Source organism: Talpa occidentalis, unplaced genomic scaffold (genome assembly GCF_014898055.3).
Source record: "Talpa occidentalis isolate TD23 unplaced genomic scaffold, MPIMG_talOcc4v2.1 talOcc4.11, whole genome shotgun sequence".
Classification (NCBI taxonomy): Eukaryota; Metazoa; Chordata; class Mammalia; order Eulipotyphla; family Talpidae; genus Talpa; species Talpa occidentalis.
The window spans coordinates 12,964,550-12,986,402 of NW_023601104.1; the positions used below are offsets into that span (position 1 = coordinate 12,964,550).

At 38.6% G+C, this 21,853-nt stretch overlaps 1 protein-coding gene across 1 annotated transcript; it reads left to right on the forward strand.

Moving 5' to 3' along the window:
- The first annotated feature begins 13 nt into the window (after positions 1–13).
- PDIA3 (protein disulfide isomerase family A member 3) lies at positions 14–21,647 on the forward strand. The gene is made up of 13 exons (XM_037502367.1): positions 14–276; positions 5,311–5,389; positions 7,458–7,575; positions 12,897–13,004; positions 14,232–14,361; positions 17,134–17,250; positions 17,550–17,675; positions 18,221–18,403; positions 19,004–19,112; positions 19,945–20,073; positions 20,576–20,655; positions 20,968–21,025; positions 21,198–21,647. The coding sequence occupies exons 1-13, from the start codon at positions 110–112 to the stop codon at positions 21,309–21,311; spliced, it is 1,518 nt and encodes a 505-aa protein (XP_037358264.1). The 5' UTR covers positions 14–109; the 3' UTR covers positions 21,312–21,647.
- The last annotated feature ends 206 nt before the right edge of the window (positions 21,648–21,853 follow it).

The window sequence follows — 21,853 nt, forward strand, 5'->3', positions numbered from 1 at the left end:
CCCGGGCCAGACGCACGAGCGCAGGCTGTGGGTGCGTGGTCGCCGGCCCGGCCTTCGCAGACCCCGCCGAGCCCCAACCCTCCCGGCTGCCTCCTCGCACCTCGCCGCCATGCGCCTCCGCCGCTTAGCGCTGTGCCCCGCCGTGGCGCTGCTTCTGGCCGCGGCCCGCCTCGCCGCTGCCTCCGACGTGCTGGAACTCACGGACGACAACTTCGAGAGCCGCGTCTCCGACACGGGCTCCGCGGGGCTGATGCTGGTTGAGTTCTTCGCCCCCTGGTGAGGCCGCTGGGCTGGGGCCGGCGAGGGAGGGCTGAGTTGGGCCGGGGGCGAAGGCGCGGGAAGAGTTGGGCCTACGCAGTGTCTGCTCCCTGCACCATCCCGCCGGCCGGAAGGAGGCTGGCGGGTTGCTCACCCCACTGGGAGCTGGTCTGCCGCGCAGGTAGCAGAGAAGTAGGTGCTGATCGCCCAGGAGCGAGACCCGAGAAAGGAAAAATGCCCAGGCCCCTTGCATACAGGGCCACATCCTTGCCTCGATGCTCTTGCGGCACTTCCTATTTGCAGAGGGTTTAACCACCCCCCGCCTGCCTTCGGTGTGTTCACAGTTTCTGGGTGAGTCAGTGTTAATGCTCTGTGTTCTGCAGAAGGGGCATCTCAAGGCCTTGCAGTGCAAGCGAACGTTTCACCAAGTGCAAGGACTCTGGGCCACCAGCTCTGCTTTTCTTCTTGCCCTATGCCCGCAAGCATTGGTTTCTAGCCAAGGTCACTGTGGCTGAAGAGTGGTCATAAATGCAATATGTAGATAAGTTTTTTTTTTTTTATCCAACTCATGGTTCACACTTTCTCCATTAAGCATTTCTCAGCACCTGCGGAATCTTGTCAGAAAGGATAGGAACAATAAGGTCAGAATCTACATTGTCGTTTTAATTAGGGTTTCTGAAAGATGCCAAAAAAGAGAGAGTAACCAGTATTGGAGAAAGTAATCAGTGTTGGAGGAATACTCTGGGCTAATTTGACCGAACAAGGCGGAAATGCCTTAGGCGAGAAATAAGTTTAAATAAAAGTGGCAGATGGCACAGGGCAGATAGGATTTCTTGCCCAATAAACCTTGCAGGGAAAAAAGAGTGGACAATGCTTGGCATAGTTCAGCATAACCATGCTAATTGTTGTACTTAATTTTATCCTGCTGCAGTGATTCTTTTTTTTTTTTTTTTTTTTTTTTGCAGTGATTCTTAATTAACAACTGTTTGTGTTCAAAAGTATCGGCAAAGCAAAGTATTTAACTTTCACTTGCTTCTAACTCTGGTCTTCGTTCTGCAGGGGCTACGCTGACTTGTTGAGGGTTACACTAGAAATCCTATAGTGAAGACTACCTGAACCAGAAGAAAGGCAGCACATTTTTTCAGCTTGTGGTAGATTTTGTGGCTGGGTCATTCTTGGCAGTGCTGATTACACATTATAGGTGGTCCTTATTCACCTTTAGAACTCATCAATTCTTACCCAGCATGTAACCATGCTGTTAACTTTGAGAAGGTATCACTGTAATTAGAATGGGTGTATAGAGTTGTTGTAAAAACTGGGTAAAGTTTCTGTGACTACACGATTTAACATGGAAGTGAATTGCTGAAGAATTGTTGGCTATCAGACTGTTTATGAGCGGTTTTTATCCTATTGAAGATACTTTAAATTGTTGCTTTAAATCCTGCTTTAAATTGTTGCCTGTACTTACTTTAAAACTACATATCTCGTCTCTCACTAAACTATCCCCAAACTGGGTGGATCGCTGCTGTGGTGTCTGCTTTTAATTGGTCTAGGAGGTAAGATCCTCCTCCCCAGTGCCAGCAGGAGTATCAGTTTTACAAACGAATCATTTGGAGTCTAGGAAAACTTGTATCCCGGTGAAAATGTCCTTAGTTCTTCAACTATTTTTATTTATTAATACTTCAACTAGAAATGTTTTCTGACTGCTATATTCCTTTGTACAGAATAGTTATATAAATGCCTGTATTCAAGAGTAGTAGCTCACAGGTTAGATGGGCATAGTTTTTAAGCGTAAAAAGGGCCTGTTTTGGTGCTTTGCTTCTGTTGTAGGATTTTTTTTCCATTTCATCTTACAAGTGAATGTGAAAGGTTTTTTGGGGTCTTTTGGCAGTTGACTTAGTAGACTATTTCCATTAAAGGAGTTTAATCATCTCATTTGTAATAATGAGAGTGCCTGAATTTCTCTGGGAAAAGAAATAACACTGTTTTGATGCTTTAAGCCCTCAACATCTACTTATGTTATAGATTTTTACCCTACCTCCCAGAACAGTAGTATTAACTAATATTTGATAAATAATTCTAGGATATAGAAAAAGACTATGTGGGTAGTATAAAATGAAATATTTCTTTTACTTGGCTTCTCTCACACACACACCCTCCCTCAATCGATCTTTTCAACAGAGTTTAGCTCAAAAGTTACTTCTTCCTTCCTGAACAAGCAATTGGTTCCTTCCCCCTCTATTGGGACCTAATGATACCATCTCTCAGACATGTTTTTATGGGGAAAGGACTGTATCACCTTTTCTGTCAAAGCAAAAAATAGTATTTGGCACTGAGAGGGAAGAAGTAATGATTGTTGGGTGAATATAAGATTCATTATTAACTACTAGGTGCTAACACTGAAGGTGGATGAGATTATTTGTGTTTTGATATTACCTAGGAGTAGATGAAGGAAGTTGTGATTAATCTTGATGATCACCTTCAAACTTCACCTGAGTTTCATCATTGGTGAATTTGAAGAGAGCGGTTTCCTTCAGACTTTTTGGAACTTGTTTAACAAGTCTTCCCACTGGACATTTGATGACCTTATAGATTTTACCTATGCTTAGGGCAGTTTTCAGTTCCAGCCTTGCCTCTTACATACACAAACCCCTATACTTGTTCCCTCCCAGATTTGTAGTGATTCTTATTCAGTAAATGCCAGGGTGGGGCACGGACATGCAGGTTTTTTTAAAATTGCTTCATGGATATTTTTTATATGCATCTGGATTGAGAGCCACAGGTCTGTGTAATAATTTTATACTTTTTTTCTCTTAACATGTTTTAAGATCATTGGGGTAAAACTATTCTTAAATCTGTGCCTTAGCCTTTTTGACATATTCAACAGAAATCTCTTTCTCTTTTGTTTTCCTCACTTCCACTCTGACCCCGGCTTTCATTATCTGCCATGTGAAATATATTATGTCTAAGTGGCTCTGTACTTATCTCTGCTTTCCCCCTTCCTGTCAGTCCTATTATTGCTGATGTAGTCTTAAATCACATGGAAGACATTTAATGTCTCTTAACAAAACAGAAAGACTTCATAGATCTCTATTCCTAGTAATTTAACCTTTGCTCCTATTCCCCTTATCTAAAATATTCTGTCTGAAGCCTTACATCCTTAAAGGCCAGACCCAGCTCACTCTCTTTAATAGGTATTCTGTTTTAGCCTTAACCCTTTTTCTTGGATAAGTCGGTTATTAAGTCAATTGTATTTTTTTTTTTGTTACAACTACATGCAAAAAATTTTAAATTTATTATGCAATATTAAAAGAATACAGAGGACATACTATCGTGTTTTATACATATCTAAGATACTGCTGATTGTGCAGGAAACTATTGTCTCACAAAGAAATGCTGCCATCGGAACTATGACACAATTGCAAGATACATCCCAATTTCAGATATGGTAAATGTGCTTTTGTGAAATACAGCATAAGGAATACCATTTATTTATGACACAGCTGAAAAAATTAAGCCAGTGGAGTTAAATCCCCTGTGTACCTCTTTCCCACCTATGTACTCCCATCCTGAATTTGGTGTAATGTCACTTGGTCCTTTTATACTTTTAGAAAATATGTAATCCTGAGCAACATCTAATAATATGGGCTTTTTGATATCGCTATTCCTTCATTTAAATTTTCTAATAATTATGTTTGAGTAGGACTCCTAAGAGCTTGAAGAATATAAACTCTTGTAGTCCTTTGTTTTAAGCAAGTTTTAGAGGCAGAATGTTTCTAAATTACTTATCCATCACTCAGAATAAAATTTGATAGCCAGCTCAAGTTCCTCTTGTGTTTTCTTCTTTTTTCAAATTCTATTTTTTGCTGTCTATGGGGAGGTTGCAGAACTACTCACCTTCTCAAAGTGATCCCTCTGAAACCCATTGGGTTTTGAATAGATGATGTACAGCTGGTGCTGACTTTATACTGATAAGAAGGAATATCTTCCCCTTCCCCCCAATTGCATGTACAGTGTACCTACGGGAATGATAAAATTTTCTGAGCAGAGGAACAGGTGTTTCTGATGGCCCTCTGGGAACATACTCCAGTTGACATAATGGTTTATCCTCTTTAGTTCTTATAACCAGGTGAACCCCATGTAGCTGTAAAAGTCAGATTTACCGTTATAAATGTCATTCTAATACTTTGTTGAAACTCAGTTGAGAAGAAAAACTGCAGTGTCTTCTGGACCTCATTCCTTTAGCCCCTCAAAGTAGGTTTCTGGTAAGAGAATCATTGAAGGAAGGAAGGGAGATAGTTAATATTAACTTAGGTCCTTACAAGGTTTCAATTATATATCTTTAAGAATTACAATATTGGTTACCTAAGGGGGGAAAATGTGCCTTCCTTTGGGAAATGCTGCCAGGAAAGGGATTATTGCTGTCTTGTCCTTCATTTTATCCTCATTAATTGTTCAAAAAGGCTTGAGCTCTTTCCCCTTTCATTGTTTCATTTTTTTTTAAAGATTTATTTATTTATGCATATAAGAATGGGGGTACAGGCCAGAGGTGTGGGGGTGAGAGGATTCACCAGAGACAGAGGGGAGCAGCGGGTGAGTCAGGAGAGGTCTGCTGTGCCTTGTGGGTAGCTCCCTGGCCGGGGAGCGAACTCATGGTGCAGTAGCTGTGATTAGCTTCATGGGTGTGTATTAACCCCTTGCGCTAACAGGGAGGCCCTTTCCCCTTTTAGAAGAGTATATTGCTGATTACAGGAGTCCCACCAGGGAGGACCCCAGTTGTACTTCTAATTGAGAAAATATATGTTGTACTGGACTGAACCAGCCCTATAGAGACAGCCTCAGTCTAGAGATACTATTATCTTCTGAGATCTCTGGTTTATCCTGTCAATAATGGGTACTGTTCAGGTGATGATTTTGCTTTTGGAAGCAGCTCCTAGATTAAAAGTGGCACTGTAATTTGAGATTCTTCCTGGAGAAACAAGGTTAACAAACTTGTAGGATTAAACTGAGACTTTGACTTCTAAAAATACATATATATATCTCTCTGCATAGGTGTGGACACTGCAAGAGGCTTGCCCCTGAGTATGAAGCTGCAGCTACCAGATTAAAAGGAATAGTCCCATTAGCAAAGGTGAGTACAGGTGGATTCTTCACTAACGGAAATGAAGAATTTTATTTTTTTATTTTTAATTTTTTTAAGATTTATTTTTATTTATGTATATAAGAACTGGGGTATAGACCAGAGGTACAAAGGGTGAGTGGATTTACCAAAGACAGGTTGGGGAGCAAAACAGGCAGAGCTCTTGAAATACACTGCTGAGGGGGGCAGCAGGTGAGACAAGAGAGGTCTGCTGCGCCATGTGGGTTTGCTCCCTGGCTGGGGATTGAACTCAGGTTGCAGTGGCTGGTGATAGCTTGATAGCTGAGACTTTAACCCCTGTGCCACCAGGGAGGCCCAGAAATGAAGAATTTTAAATTGTAGTTTGTAAAATTAATTTTAATTTTCGTTACTCTTAGGCTGCTAAGGAGAACACTACTTCCTTGGCTGCTACATCTCGACTATTCTATTAGTTAAGATTTCAAAAGATTGAAAGGAGTGGAACTAAGAAAATTATTGGCATAAAGTGTATAATATATAGTAAATAAGAATTAGGGGGCAAATGTGAAAGTAAAAGTACAATGATCAAGGTTAAAGGAGGGTTCCCTAAACTGCTGTATGATATTGACAATGATGGGAATCAGAAAAGTATATGAGGGTGTTGATAAGTATAAAACCAGTAGGACAACTGTATACTGGATATTTGCTTTTACAATCAAGTAATACTTCCCAGGTTTTTTTCTGTAGTAAACTCATACTTGCTGTAGTCTAAAAGCCCATACTCTACTGGCCTCAAATAAATAGCTTATACATATGTATGGACTGTTTTGCCAACTGTCTTGTGGTAACTTGCCACAGAAAATAAAGAATTCAGACATGATTTAATTTCTCTTGTATGATTTTTGTGGCCTGTTAATATGGACATGTTACTTTTCTGGACTGCAGTTTATCTTAGAGCCTTGGAATCATATCTTAGAATCTTAGGAAGATTGAGTGAGATAATACATACAAAGTACGGCCTCCCTGATGGCTCAAGGGGTTAAGACGCAACCTATGAAGCTATCCGCAGCCACCGCAGCACTTATTCGATCCACAATACCCACGTGGCACAGCAGACCTCTTCTGACTTGCCCGCTATTGCCCTCAGCAGGGTATTTCAGTCAGTCTACCTGTTCTGTTCCCCACTCTGTCTCTGGTGAATTCTCTCACCCCCCACACCTCTGGACTGTACCCCAGTTCTTGTATGCATAAATAAATAAATCTTTTATATATATATATATATATATATATGTATGTATGCACACACACACAAAGTACCTGTAGCATTATGGAGTAACTAAATAAATGGAAATTGTTTTCCTTCTTACTGATAGTTCTCACAAGATCTGTCATGTTATCCTATGGCCCAAATTCAGCCTAACTCAGCATATTTTAAGTAGTCATACCTTTTTTTTTTTAAACGATTTATTTATGCATACAAGAACTGGGGTATAGGCCAGAGGTGCGGGGGTTGAGAGGATTCACCAGAAACAGTGGAACAGAAAAAAAGAAGTGGAGAACAGAACAGGCAGATTTACTGAAATACACTGCTGAGGGGAGCAGTGGGCGAGACAGGAGAGGTCTGCCGCCCGTGTGGGCCACCTCCCTGGCTGGGGATCAAATTCGTGCTTCAGGGGCTGCAGATCGCCTCATGGTGCTGTGACCTAACCCCTTGCGCCACCAGAGAGAGAGACCCCCCTTGATGGCAATTATTATCAACATAAGTGACTTAGTAATTTAAGTGATTTGTCCTCCGCTTGTTACAAGGCAGAAAAAAGATGACGACCATTGCTTTATACAATAAAAGTAACCACAGGCAGAATTTGAAGTCATTTATATGTTTTTCATGAGGTAAAGGAATCTAAATTTTAAAGAATTCTTCAGGTGATGCTGATGTAGCTTGCTCAGCACCTGTCTACCTTTAAAATCTAATATTCTGTGGCGTGTATACCAAGAAATACTCGATCCTTTTATGATTTGACCATTCCTTCTACTTTATGAATATGGGAAGACCCTGTAATATGCATTTAGATAATAAATGGTTCGTGTATCTTAATCTTAGGTTGATTGTACGGCCAACACAAACACGTGTAATAAGTATGGAGTCAGTGGATATCCAACCCTGAAGATATTTAGAGATGGTGAAGAAGCAGGTGCTTATGATGGTCCTAGAACCGCCGGTAAGGATCCTGAATTACATTCTCAAAACTGAATTTGATAAGTGCCCTGATTTTTTGTAGTGGGAACACAACATTTTTCTGTACAATATATTTCATTCTTAGAGATTTCCCATCTAAGAGATCAGTTTGGTAGCTAACAAAGACCTCTGTAAATCAACAGACTATATAACTAATAAAGAAATTGCTCGAGCTTGAGTTTCAAGGTCATCTTGATATTTTTTCTTTTGATAAATATTTATTGAGTAGCAACACTACACCAGATATTCTAGATGTTTATTGGTGCTTGGTATTCATTGATAAATAAAATAGACAAGGTCCCCACTCTGTGGTGCTTACATTCTGAGGGATGAGGAGAACAAGGCAACAAACAAGTTTAAACATATATATAGAGATAACTGTCTCACGTCCATTAGGATGGATACTATCAAAAAGCAGACAGAAAATAATAACTAAGGATGGAAGGAAAATAAAACTCTTTGCACTGTTGGTGTGACTGTAGATGGGTACAGTTACTATGGAAAATGTATAGTGGTTCCTATGAAAATTAAAAATAGAATTACCATACAGTCTACCAATTCTGCTTCTGGGTATATGTGCAAAGGAATTGAAAACAGGGTCTTGAGGACTTAAATGCTTATAGCTGCATTATCTGCTATAAAAAAAATGCAACCCAAGTATCATTTAATGAATCAGTTAACATACAAAATGTGATATATACATGCAATGGAATATTTAGCATTAAAAAGGAAAGATGGTCTCTTTTTTTTTTAGGATTTTAATTCGTACAAGAACTGGGGTACAGGCCAGAGGTGTGGGGAAGGGTAAAAGGATTCACCAGAGATAGAGTGGGGAGCAGAACAGGTGGATTGACTGAAATACACTGCTGAGGGGAGCAGTGGGTGAGTCAGGAGAGGTCTTCTGTACCATGTGGGTAGCTCCCTGGCTGGGGATCGAACTCATGCTGCAGTGGCTGCAGACAGCTTCATAGACTGCATCTTAACCCCTTGCGCCACCAGGGAGGCGTAAGGAAAGATGCTCTTATATGTGCTATCACATGGATAGTCTTGAAGACATTATGCTAAGTGAGATAAGCCAGTCACAAAAGACAATACTGCTTGAATCCTGTAACCTGAGTTTTCTAGGTAATCATTCAGAGACAGAAAGTAGAATGGTAGTTCCCAGATACCATGCACATAATTTAAAGCACAAGATAAATTCAGTTAGTAATAAGACTGTTACTTTTTTTTTTTTTAAGATTTTTTTTTTTATTTATATATGCAAGAACTGGGGTACAGGCCAGAGTCGCGGGAGGGTGAGAGGGTTCACCAGAGACAGAGCAGAGAGCAGAACAGGCAGACAGACCGAAAGCACTGCTGAGGGGAGCAGCGGGCACAACAGGAGAGGTCTGCCTCGCCATGTGGTATTCTCCCTAGCCGGCCGGGAATTGGCCACGGAGGCTGCAGACAGCTTCACAGCACTGCACTCAACCTGTTGCGCCCACCGGGGAGGCCCAGTTATAAGACTGTTAAAGGAGAAAAATAAGATAGGGTGCTATGGTTAAAGTTGGGAGAACCACATAAACAGTAATCAGGGAAGTAAACGTTGAGCTGAGACCTAAATGCTTAGAAGATGCTAACCATAGGCCTTCCAGGCAGAGGGGAAAGCAGGTGCAAAAAAGCCCTGAAGTGTTGCTGAATTAGATGTGTTCAAAGGACAGAAAGACCATGTGGCTAGAGTATAATTAGTAAGGATAACAGGTGAAATTTGAGCAGTAATTGAGAACTGTATCCTGTAGTTGAGAAAATATTTTTATATGGCTAAAAACAGTTGTATTTTGAGGCTGTCAGATAATCAAGCATAGTTTACCTTTTTATGATGGAAAACAAAGAAGGAAAGGTTTCAGTTGAGGCATTTTAGGTGATAAGAAATTTTTTCAGTACATGTGATTATTACCCATATACAACGCTCTAGCTAGCATGGTCCCTGCTTAATTCTGATGCCATCTTCAGACTGTTTAACCTTAGGACTTTTTCCTTGGCTGTATTCACAGCCTGAAATCATCTTTCCCTGTTGTGCATGACTTACTTTTTGTCATTCAGATCGTGGCTTAAACTATACCTTCCAAATACTTTACCCAGGTCACCAGACCTAAGGTGCCACCATTTTCTCAACACATCATCTGAATTCTCTGTATAACACTATTATATGATTTTTTTTCTGTATGACACTATTATATGATTTTTCAGAAGTTGTTTATTTGGAGATTCAGTGTACTATTTATTTGCAGATTTACCTATACTGTAAGCTCCAAGAGAGAAATACTTGATTTGGTTTGTTTACTACTCTGTCCCCAGCAGCTAGCTATACTCTCCACATGTAGTAGATAGTTATTCAATAACTTTTGAGTGCATGAATAAATATTTTGACTCAGTTGAGGTGATTTAGCCAATACTCAAAGTTTGATATGTTTAAGTACAAAAGGTAAAATAAAGCTTTTCTTTATGAGCTTAAAATCACTAATGAAGAACCCATGTTACCATTCAGGTTTGTTTTGTTTTGTTTTTTAATTTATGGTAGTGTTAGTAATTAGAGTTCTTATTTTTCCTCTGAACTTGGACCAACCTTAATTAAATTGTGGCTGAACCCAACCAGTTTGCTGTTCTCATTTGCATTGCACCAAGGATTCCTTAAAGTTGAGAATTCTCAGCCTCTGACTAGGTCAGATGTTTGACTACTTAGGATGGATTATTGTGTTCCAGTACTCCTAGGTACTGTGTTGTTTGCCTTCCTACTTAAACCGGTTACTCACACTACTTCTATCTTCCTGAGAATTTTAAATGCTCAGGGAGAAAAGTAACACTTTCATCATATCTCTTGAGGTAAAGTTCCTTTCTTTTTAAAATAATTTTTAGTGACATAATGTTGCACTACAAAATTATGTAAATTTCAGGTGTACCTCATTATAAATCAACATCCTTATGTATTAAGTTCACCACCGAAAATCTCAGTTGTTCTTCATACAGTTAATCCTTTACCCCATTTGCCCATCCTCCTTCCCCTTTTCCCTTCTGGTAACTACTAATTTGATTTTACTATTTAATAAAAGTTCATTTTTGTTTGATTTCATTCATTATTTTGTTTTTCTGTGTACCACATATAAGTAAAATTACACAGTATGAGGTAAAGCTCTTTATAATAATTTATCTTGTATAGTAATAATCCCCTTGAAAACTAAGCAATTGTGTCCAGTTTCAATTAATTTATTGATAGAGCTCCTCTGTGGAGAGTTGAGGAAAACATTTATATATATATATATATTTTAAAGATTTACCCATCCATGCATACAAGAGCTGGGGCACAGACCAGAGATGCGGGGGGTGAGAGGATTCACCAGAGACAGAGTGGGGAACAGAACAAACAGGCAGACTGACGAAATACACTGCTGAGGGGAGCAGTGGGTGAGACAGGAGAGGTCTGCTTTGCTATGTGGGTTCCTCTCTGGCTGGCTGGGAATTGAACTTGTGCTGCAGAGGCTGTGGATTGCTTCATAGTGCAGTGCTTAATCCCTTGCACCACCAGGGAGGCCCGAGGAAAACATTTAAAAAGAAAAAAAATTACTGGAGAGAGGAGAAAAAAACAGTTTTAGAAAAAAAACACAAAATAGGGTCAGAAATATTGAAAGTATTAAACAGTACACTCTTCTAGTCAAATAGCAAGTCATAGTAGTACTGAGGAGAGAAAAGGAGTGGAAAAGGTAAATATAGAGAAGTAACATTACCTCTGACCTTCCTCTTTGAGAATTTTGAGTCTATGAATAATTTGAATAGATTCCCAGAAGAAAATGAAATAATGGTCTGTCAATTAGCTTAAAGGGCAAAACTTTTTTTCTTGTTTTATGTGTGGTTATTATTAAAAACATTTTTTATTTAGCCCATTTTACTTCAATAGGAAAATTGAAATGGGCGGGTCCTATACATAAAATAATTTATATACTACATATATAGTTAAATCCTTTTTTGTGTTACTTGAAAATAAGAGATTTGTTTAGTCAGTTTATTTGCAAAGTGAAAGTTGGTTGAAATTGTTATGTGCTAGGTATTATCCTTAGAGCTAAGAATATATCAGTGAGCAAAACATATAAAAATCCCTGGATTTTACTTTGTAGTACAGAGAGATAAAAATAGTTAGGATGGAGTGTATTAATTAGATGGTGGAGTGTATGTAGATGGTGGAAAGTGCTGTAGAGAAAGATAAAACAGGCAGAGTATTGGAGGTTGAATAGGTTTAGTTTACAATGGATTAATCAGGGAAGGCTCATTGAGTTGAGAAGATGACATTTGAGGGCCTCCCTGGGGTGCCCGGGGTTAAACACTGCACTGTGAAGCAATCCGTAGCCTCTGTAGCAGGAATTCGATCCCAGGCTGGCTAGAGAGCAACCCACATGGCGAGGCAGACCTCTCCTGTCTCGCCCGCTGCTCCCCTCAGCAGTGTATTTCAGTCTGTCTGCCTATTCTGTTTCCCACTCTGTCTCTGGTGAATTCTCTCACCCCCACCCCTCACCCCCCCCCCAGCATCTCTGGCCTGTACCCCAGCTCTTGTATGCATAAATAAATAAATCTTAAAAAAAAAAAAAAAGATGACATTTGAGCAAAGCCTATATAGGAGGCAAGGAAGGGATACCTAGAGAAAGCATATTCTCAGCAGAAAATAATATGCATAAAGGCAATATTTAATATGAGTCATTAAAGACACTTTAATAACCTCACTGGTAGGATTATAAAAATTTAAATAAATACAGTTTCTTTGGGGAGCAATTTAACAGTTTTAAATCAATGTATTCTGACACAGTGAATCCACTTGGAATTTACCCTAATATTCTGTGCAAAACATTAGTACAAGGTGGTTTATTGCAGAAGCATTTGTAATAGTAACTGTGACTGGTTAAATTATGAGAGGGTCTTACAAAGAATCACTTTGGAAGGATGAAAAAATTATGCACTACTGATACGTATATATCTTGATACAAATTATCTCTAAACTTTACTAAATTACAAAGAAAAAATGCAGAATAGCATTATGTGTATGCTACCACTTGAGGAGAAAAGAAAAGAATAAATGTAATTTTGCTTGTTTATGCATAATATATCTGGAAGAATATTAAAAAAAAAAAAAATGAAATCTTACCCTATGGGAAGGAAATTGGGTGACCAGGAAGAAGGGTGGAGAAAGTTTTCGTTGTATGCCCTTTTGAACTTTCTGAGTCATGTGAATGATTGTCAAAAATTATAAATTTATGTTACTATTATCTTTCATCTTTTAAGATGGAATTGTCAGCCACCTGAAGAAGCAAGCAGGACCAGCTTCAGTGCCTCTCAAGACTGAGGAAGAATTTGAGAAGTTTATTAGTGACAAAGATGCTTCTGTGGTGGGTAAGTGGCAAATATTTGATTATGCCATAAAATTATCAACTTGGTTTTAAAATCCCTCTCTGAGTAAGCAAAGTTAAAACAATTTAAGAAAACTTGAGTGCAGTTGAAAAGACAACTCAGAATTAGGTGAGCATTTCAAGAATGTGGGAAATTTTGTTGATTTTTTTTTTTTTTTTATGAGCGGCTTTGTATTCTTGTAGATGGCTGAATTTAATTTCAATTAAAGAACTAGAATGGGGGGTGTGCAGTTGTATGGGGAATATAACCAAAATGAAAATGCATACATTGTGCAAAAATGAAAAATGATATGAGAATTATATAAAATAAAATATTAAAAGAAAGAACTAGAATAAACTTAAGATTTTTCACTTAAACTCTGAGACTTAAATAATAGAGTAGTTAAGATTGAAAATAGCATTTTATGGGAAGGAGAGGAAATAAGTAATAATAAGCCTCTGCTATTTTCACAACTATAAGGGAATTAAGAATTTAAAATCAAATTGGTAGGATTTGTATTATATCCTCATGGCAGTCTTTGCTTTCTCGGGTGTTGCAGTATCTCATTTTATCCTTATTTCTTGGGTGTACTTTGTGTTACTATTAAAAACTTTATTCTCTGGCAGTAGAAGATGGTTTTGAAAGTTTGCTTAAAAGCTATCTAACAATGATGTAAGAAAATAAAATAAATAAAAAATTAAACAAAAGAGCTACTTTTCTGGGGGGATGGCAGGAAGGGGAAAAAGGTTGCTATTCTGGATTTTTATATTGCTGTTTATTTCATAAGGAGTTAACCATAAGCACATGTTTCAAGCACATTTCTAGATTTGATGTTCTAAATGCAAGTAAAATATAGAAAAAATACGTTGAAGTGATTTATAGTTTGACATTACCTCATTTAATCCTCTGATATTTGAAATAGTCCCTGAAGCTCTGAGAAGTTAAACCAATTCCCCACATTTATTCAGTTGTGAAAAACTAGAATTAAGACTTGAATCCTAACAAATCCTTTCTGTTAGCTTCATCAAGTGTTTTTTGTTTCTTTGTTGTTTTTAAGGGTAGAGGAATTATTCTAATCCTCAGTATTTTGTTAAATATCCAGTTCTCCTATTTATCCTCTCCTTGTCTGTCTAATATAAGGCTTTGAATAATAGAAGAATTAAAGAATTTTAACTATGTCTCAGCGCTTACTGTTTATTCCTACACTATGTTTTGATATTTTCTATATAGGTTTTTTCAAGGATTTATTCAGTGAAGCTCACTCTGAGTTTCTAAAAGCAGCCAGCAACTTGAGGGATAACTACCGATTTGCACACACCAATATTGAGTCTCTGGTGAACAAGTATGATGATAATGGAGAGTAAGTAACTGAGTTTTGAATTCCCCATGTAAATCTCTGGACCAAATACTAATTGTGTAAACTGGTGGAATTTTTTTTTTTTTAAGTTTTTCTAAAAGGTTTACTGAGCACTTATGAGGCACAAAGCGAAGTCCTAGAAACTGTTGTTGCTTTTGAAGGCTATGTAGTCAGGTAGACAGTGAATATATGTAAAAATGTAAGTGTAAATGAGCGTTATAGGTACTATGATAGAAATAAATACAGGATTGCTGGTAGCAGAAAGGAAAGAGTGTGTTTTTTCTTAGGGGTTGGGAAGTAGTATCAGGAAAAATTTCATAGAAAGAGATCACTGTTGAGGTATGACTTGAAAGATGTGTTTCTCGAGGCAAGTTATGGCAGTTAAAAGTATTCTAGACAGAGCAGGAGGAGTAAAAGCCCAAGATGTGAAACAACCTAGGCATGTTGGGACCTGTTGTACTGCTGGAGTGTTGTTTGTAAATGAAGTCATAGTGAAAGGTACAGAGAGCAAATTACAGAAGACCTTAAGTGCCATATAAAAAAATTAGATTTTATCTTCTGGTTTGTTGAGAGCCATTGAAAGACTGAACTGGATTGCAATGTGATTAATTTGTGTTTTAGAAGTAAAGTCACTGGCACCCATAAGTATAATGGTTCTTGAAAGGGGAATGGCAAGGCAGTTAAAAAGTGGGAGTCTAGGGGCTCCCCTGGTGGCGCAGCGGTTGAGCGCTGGGCTGTGAAGCTGCCCGCAGCCTCTGCAGCACTGGTTCGATCCCCGGCCACAGACGAGGGTCCCACATGGCATGCAGACCTCTTTTGCCGCGCCCGCTGCTGCCCTCAGCAGTCTGCCTGTTCTGTTCCCCACTCTGGCTCTGGTGAATTCTCTCACCCTCCCGCGCTTCTGACTGTACCCAGTGCTTGTATAAATAAATAAATAAATCTTTAAAATAAAATAAAATTAAAAGTGGGAGTCTAAATTAAGGCAGTATTGGGAGTCTTGAAGATGAGGGAGTATATATAAAAAATATAAATAATAGGGGCCTCCCTGGTCACACAAGGGGTTAAGTTGCAGCACTATTGAGCTGTCCCCAGCCACTGCAGCTTGAGTTCAGTCCCCTGCCAGGGAGCTAACTAATCCACAGGGCACAGCAGACCTTTCCTGTCTTGCCCTCTGCTCCCCTCAGCTGTGTATTTCAGTAAATCCACCTTACCTTTGGCCTACACCCCAGTTCTTGTATGCATAAATTAATAAAAATAAATCTTTAAATATATATATATATAAAAAAAATAATAGGGTTTCATTTTCCTAGCCATATGTGAAAAGGGCTAGATCTAGATTGTGAGTCTAGGTTTCTGAAGAGTTGAATGACTGGGCCAATGAAGAGTTATCTTCAGACTGAGAAAAAACAAAGAGAAACAAATTTTGGGTGAATGGTAAGTGCATTCTATTTTGGCAGTGAGTTTGAGAGGTTTTTGAAACATTCAGGTGGTCTCATTTTATCTAGTGGACAATTTGATAAGTGAGACCAGAAATTCAGGAAAGGTTGTGAATTAGAGCTAAAGAGGTAGAGGTCATTCACATGTAAATGATTATTGGAATCATGGGAGTGGATGAATTCACTCAGGATTAGCATTTAAAGTAAAAAGTGTCAAGCACCTGTGTTACTTACATTTAAGAAAATATGTAGTGTTTACTACAAGCCATTTGCTGTTATCTATTCCTTTCAACAACTGATGAGATAGATCTATTATTGTTCTCATTGTATAGAGGAGAAAGCACACAAACAGGGTAAGGAATGTTCCTAGCTTCACGCATGCAGTAGGTGACAGAGCTAATTTTTTTTTTTTTTTTTAAGATTTATTTATTTATGCATACAAGAGCTGGGTACAGGCCAGAGATGTGAGGGGTGAGAGGATTCACCAGAGACAGAGTGGGGAACAGAACAGGCAGACTGACAAAATACACTGCTGAGGGGAGCAGCAGGCAAGACAGGAGAGGTCTGCTGCGCCATGTGGGTTGCTCCCTGGCTGGCTGGGGATCGAACTTGTGCTGCAGAGGCTGCAAATTGCTTCATAGTGCAGTGCTTAACCCCTTGCGCCACCAGGGAGGCCCCAGAGCTAGAATTTAAACCTAATCTGACTGCAGAGTTGATTGGCTTGAACATGAAGCTCCACTGCCTTTTATTTATTTATTTATTTATTAAGTGTCAGGTTTTTTTTTTTTTTTTTTTTTAATTTTTTATTTTATTTATACAAGAACTGGGGTACAGTCAGAAGCGGGGGAGGGTGAGAGAATTCACCAGAGCCAGAGAGGGGAATAGAACAGGCAGACTGATGAAATGCACTGCTGAGGGGAGCAGCGGGCACAGCAGGAGAGGTCTGCCGTGCCATGTGGGACCCTCATCGGCAGCCAGGGATCGAACCAGCGCTGCACAGGCTGTGGACAGCTTTGCAGCCCAGCGCTCAACCACTGTGCCACCAGGGGAGGCCCTCCACTGCCTTTTAGATTGAGATGCATCAGGTATATAAATGGATGTGCAATTTACTTAAACCCTCACACCCAGCAGTTGTACTTGAGATTAAGGTAGTTATCACCTTACTGTTGATGAGAAGGTCACGTTGTCAATTCCATGGTCTGAGAAAAGGGTCCTTAATATCCTTAAATGATGATTGTAAGAGTAGTAGCAAGAATAGTCTGAACTTTAAATAAAAGATTGGAGACAGTCCTTCTGCCATATACCTACCAAGACTTTCTTTCCTTTTTTTTCTTTAAAGGGGTGTTACCTTGTTTCGTCCTTCACATCTGATGAACAAGTTTGAGGACAAGTCTGTAGCATATAAAGAACAGAAAATGACCAGTGGCAAGATTAAAAAATTTATCCAGGAAAACATGTGAGTATCTCTTTATACCTTGTTTGGAATCTTGGTTTAATTTTAGTTTATTTACTTTAGTTATTAAGTAGAGCCATTGGGTTTAAATAGTCATTCAAGGAGGGGATTGTGACCATAATAATTGGAAGTTTATATTAAAGCAATATTGTATTTTCCCTAGAACTGTTGTGGACCTGTCAGATATATTATTAAGTACCTATCCTATATTTTGAAAATTTCTCACCTTCTAAATGCTATCATTTAATTCTATAATACAACTATAAACCTGAAAACTTTGATAATGGATTATTTCCTTTCAGTTTTGGTATTTGCCCTCACATGACAGAAGACAATAAAGATCTGATACAGGGCAAAGACTTACTTATGGCTTACTACGATGTGGACTATGAAAAGAATGCTAAAGGTTCCAACTACTGGAGAAACAGGTGATTTAAGAATCATTTTCCCCTTTGTAAAGAAGTACACTCATTGTTTACAGTTAAAAAAAAGCAAGGTGTGGGGGGGCGGTATCCATTGGCTCCAAAACAACATTTGAAACGAACTATTTCCAAATTTATTGGTAGTATTTTCCATAGATTTTTTTCTTGCCTTGTGACACCACTCATTCCTAACCTCCTGATAAAAGATGCAGATGTGATCTAAAATGTACCTTAAAATACTGTGTCTGTTTGCCTATTATGCTTCTCGGTGCATTTTAGTTTTATAAATTATCTTTTTAGATCAGTCATTATGCCTATGATACTTTATAGTTATATAGCAAGATTCAGTGGGAAAGGGCTATTTGGGTTCCACCAACTTGGTAGTGGCACACCGTAATCCTGAATCAGTGCCCAGGAACGCAAGTTCAGATTGATTGCATCAACTGTAAAACATCCGTTTACACTTTTGCTTTTGGAGCCTTTTGCTTCTTGGTCTGAGAAGTACTTTACCACCCTATATAGTCTTGCTATAAATATCTTGTTTTCCACAGAGTGATGATGGTGGCAAAGAAATTTCTGGATGCTGGGAAAAAACTCAACTTTGCTGTAGCTAGCCGCAAAACCTTTAGTCATGAACTTTCTGATTTTGGCTTGGAAAGCAGTACTGGAGAGATTCCTGTTGTTGCTATCAGAACTGCAAAAGGAGAGAAGTTTGTCATGCAAGAGGAGTTCTCGTGAGTTAAAAGTTAATATCGATTTGGGATTTGATTCAGCAAGGAAACTATCAAAGCCTTTTATAGTAATGGTTTATAAAGAGAACATTGGAATGTGAAGATGGGTCTTCTAGTCAAGACTGTGATTATTTTTTTTCTCAGTTTAATTGTAGGTACTTTAAGGATTGTGATCCTTATAAATTCTGAAAATTTAGCAAAAGGATTGGAATTATTACATGATTGTTTCTATTATGCCATTACATTGTATGTAGATAGAGAACTTTGGACTCTCTCTTTGAAATGGATGTGATTTCAAACTAACCCAGCCCCATCCCATTCCAACATGTCTTCCTTCTTGGAATACCACATTGGCCTAAAGTAAAGTCTTCCTTCTTTCTCATCCACAGAGGACACACTTGAAATACAAGGAGATGTTGGTTTCTTGTTTAGTCAGTAGTTCTGCATATTGAGAGTTAAGAGCCCTATCCTTTTCTGGCTTTCAGTTTCTCTTTAGCCTTGAAATTGAAGCAAATATTGAGAAACTATTCTATGAAATTGTTTTTAATCTTCTCAATGGTGAGAATAAATTAACAAACCTAACTCTTGTTTTTCCAATTGCAGGCGTGATGGCAAGGCTCTTGAGAGATTCCTGCAGGATTACTTTGATGGCAATCTGAAGAGATATCTAAAGTCTGAGCCCATCCCAGAGAGTAATGATGGACCTGTCAAGGTGAGGCTTACAGCGTCACCAAGCCTCTAAGTAGCTGCCCCTACTTTCTCTTTTTCTCCACAGTTTTATTGGGGTTTAAATGACTTTTCTTTACTAGGAGAACACTGGGTCAAAATGAATACTATTGATTTCTGTGTTTTGTTTTTGTTTGTACTCACCTCCCTGGAGTCATAAATAAGCATTGGTAGAGCTCATAATAGTCAGTAGGAATTAGGGTAGGAGTATAAAACTTTCACAGAATTTTCTGATGACATTTGTAGGAGAACTAGGTTACTCTTCAGGACAACAAGATATCCTCTAAGAGTAGTTTTTAAATTGTTGCTCAGAGATAATTTTTTTTTTTTAAGATTTAATTTTATTTATGCGTAAAAGACCGGGGTGTAGGCCAGATGTGTGGGGGTGAGAGGATTCACCAGAGACAGAGTGGGGAGCAGAACAAGCAGATCTACTGAAATACCTGCTGAGGGGAGCAGCGGGAGACACAGGAGAGGTCTGCTGTGCCATTTGGGTTACCTCCCTGGCCAGGGATCAAACTGATGCTGGAGTAGCTGTGGATTGCTTCATAGTGCTGACGCTTAACCCCTTGCGCCACCAGGGAGGCCCCAGTTTCCTGTGACTTTCTAAACCTAGTTGACAGGTGATAGACATGGAATGAATTGGTTTCTAGGAGAATGGCATCATCTTTCATGCAATCCATAAACGTGATTTGGGTTTACATTGATATATTTTCAGTGTCAACACATTAAATTTTAGAGAGGTGAGCCAGAAATAAATACAGCTCATGAATTTATTTTTCAGCTTGCCTTACCAACTAGAGAATCTTGTTTTCCAGGTAGTTGTAGCCGAGAATTTTGATGAAATAGTGAATAATGAAAATAAAGATGTGCTAATTGAATTTTATGCACCTTGGTGTGGTCATTGTAAGAATCTGGAGCCTAAGTATAAAGAATTGGGAGAAAAGGTAAGTCAAAACCATATTGTGAAGATAAATGCCTTCACTAATTAGTTACCCTAATTATTATTAGTTTAGTATCTTAACTACTGGTAGAGTGTTTTTCAGCTATCTACTAACATTCTGCTGACATCCCCCCAAGTTGCCCAGGTCCTGTGCAGTGCCTATTTTAACTTTCCATTGATCAGATTCAATCTAGTATCCAGGAATTTTGGTGATGGCTTATATGATTCCATTATGTTCCTTCATCTTAAAACATTTGGCTCTGTCCTTAATAATCTCTTAATAGGCCAGGTAAATTTGAAGGTGGCTATATATAGGAACTGAGAGAGAGAGAAGAAAACAGAAGCCATGTGGAAGGTTAAATGCTATGTGCAAGAGTCACTATCCCTATCTGAGCAGCAACTTATCTAGATGTTTGAAGAATAAAATTGTTTTAAGTCCTAAATTGTTACATAAACCTCAGTCACTAAAAACTAAAAATGTTAAGATCTAACCTTTTTATTAACAGCTCAACAAAGATCCAAATATTATCATAGCCAAGATGGATGCCACAGCCAATGATGTGCCTTCTCCATATGAAGTCAGAGGGTAAGTAGATAAAAACTAATAAAATTGTCTGGGCAATGAATAGGAAAAAGTGGACTTATAAACCATTTCTTAATTGGATTTGGTTGGAAGGTGGGATCCAGCTGAACACAAAACCACTGATATCTTCCTTAGAATTCTGCAGCATGAGCCCACATGATTGTTATAGATTTTGTGAACTCTTACTCCTGAGTTGTGATAGGATATAACTTAGCCACTGTTGAAGAACAGTTGATATGATAAAATTTGGATATTATAAGAAAGGTTATTTCCTGGAACAGTTATTTTTTTTTTTTTACTGTTTTCTTTCCCTAGTTTTCCTACCATCTACTTCTCTCCAGCCAACAAGAAGCAAAATCCAAAGAAATATGAAGTAAGTGCATTATCTCATTGCCCCACAAGTAAATACACACACATACTTGTACATATCCAGTTCTGTGGGTTTATTTAACTAGAAGCTCTTTAAATGCTTATGGTCAATATATCTGTTGAAGGGAGGAAAAATACAGAGTTGATTAAAACATTCAAAACAATTCTGTTTTCAGGGTGGCCGTGAACTAAGTGATTTTATTAGCTATCTTCAGCGAGAGGCTACAAACCCTCCTGTAATCCAAGAAGAAAAGCCTAAGAAGAAGAAGAAGGCACAGGAGGATCTCTAAAGCAGCAGCCAAACATATCACTTTGTGAATGGACTGTACCACCATGATGGGAAAACCATTGGGGAGGACTGGGACCCATATGGGTTTATTACCTCTCAGCCCTGAAAGAACAGATTGGATATAATCTGAATCCTGTTAAATTTTCTCTAAACTGTTTCTTAGCTGCACTGTTTATGGAAAAACCAGGACCAGTTTATGTTTGTGGTTTTGGGAAAATAAATGTTTGTGTTGGGGGGGGAGTGTTATGGGGGTGGGGGAGTTGAGTTGGGGGGTTATTTTCTAATTTTTTTTGTACATTTGGAACGGTGACAATAAATGAGCCCCCTTTAAATTGTCTTTTTTTCCCACAATAAGGAGAACCAAAGGTTCTGTAGACTAGCCCCATCCAGTAGAACTCTCTACAATGATGGAAATGTTCTGTAATCCTCATTGTCCAATATGTGGCTATCGAATATTTGAAATGTAGCTAGTTAACTATATTTTAAATTTTCGTTAAATAGTCACTTGTAGGGCTAGTATTGTTCAGTATTACTGTAAATCAA

What these genes read in the sequence shown, in the direction of transcription:
- PDIA3 (XM_037502367.1), top strand. Translation starts at nt 110, where the DNA reads ATGCGCCTCCGCCGCTTAGCGCTGTGCCCCGCCGTGGCGCTGCTTCTG. An exon ending in GTTGAGTTCTTCGCCCCCTG is followed by an intron (nt 277 to 5,310) that starts GTGAGGCCGCTG and finishes CTCTCTGCATAG; the next exon opens with GTGTGGACACTGCAAGAGGC. An exon ending in AAATTTATCCAGGAAAACAT is followed by an intron (nt 17,251 to 17,549) that starts GTGAGTATCTCT and finishes ATTTCCTTTCAG; the next exon opens with TTTTGGTATTTGCCCTCACA.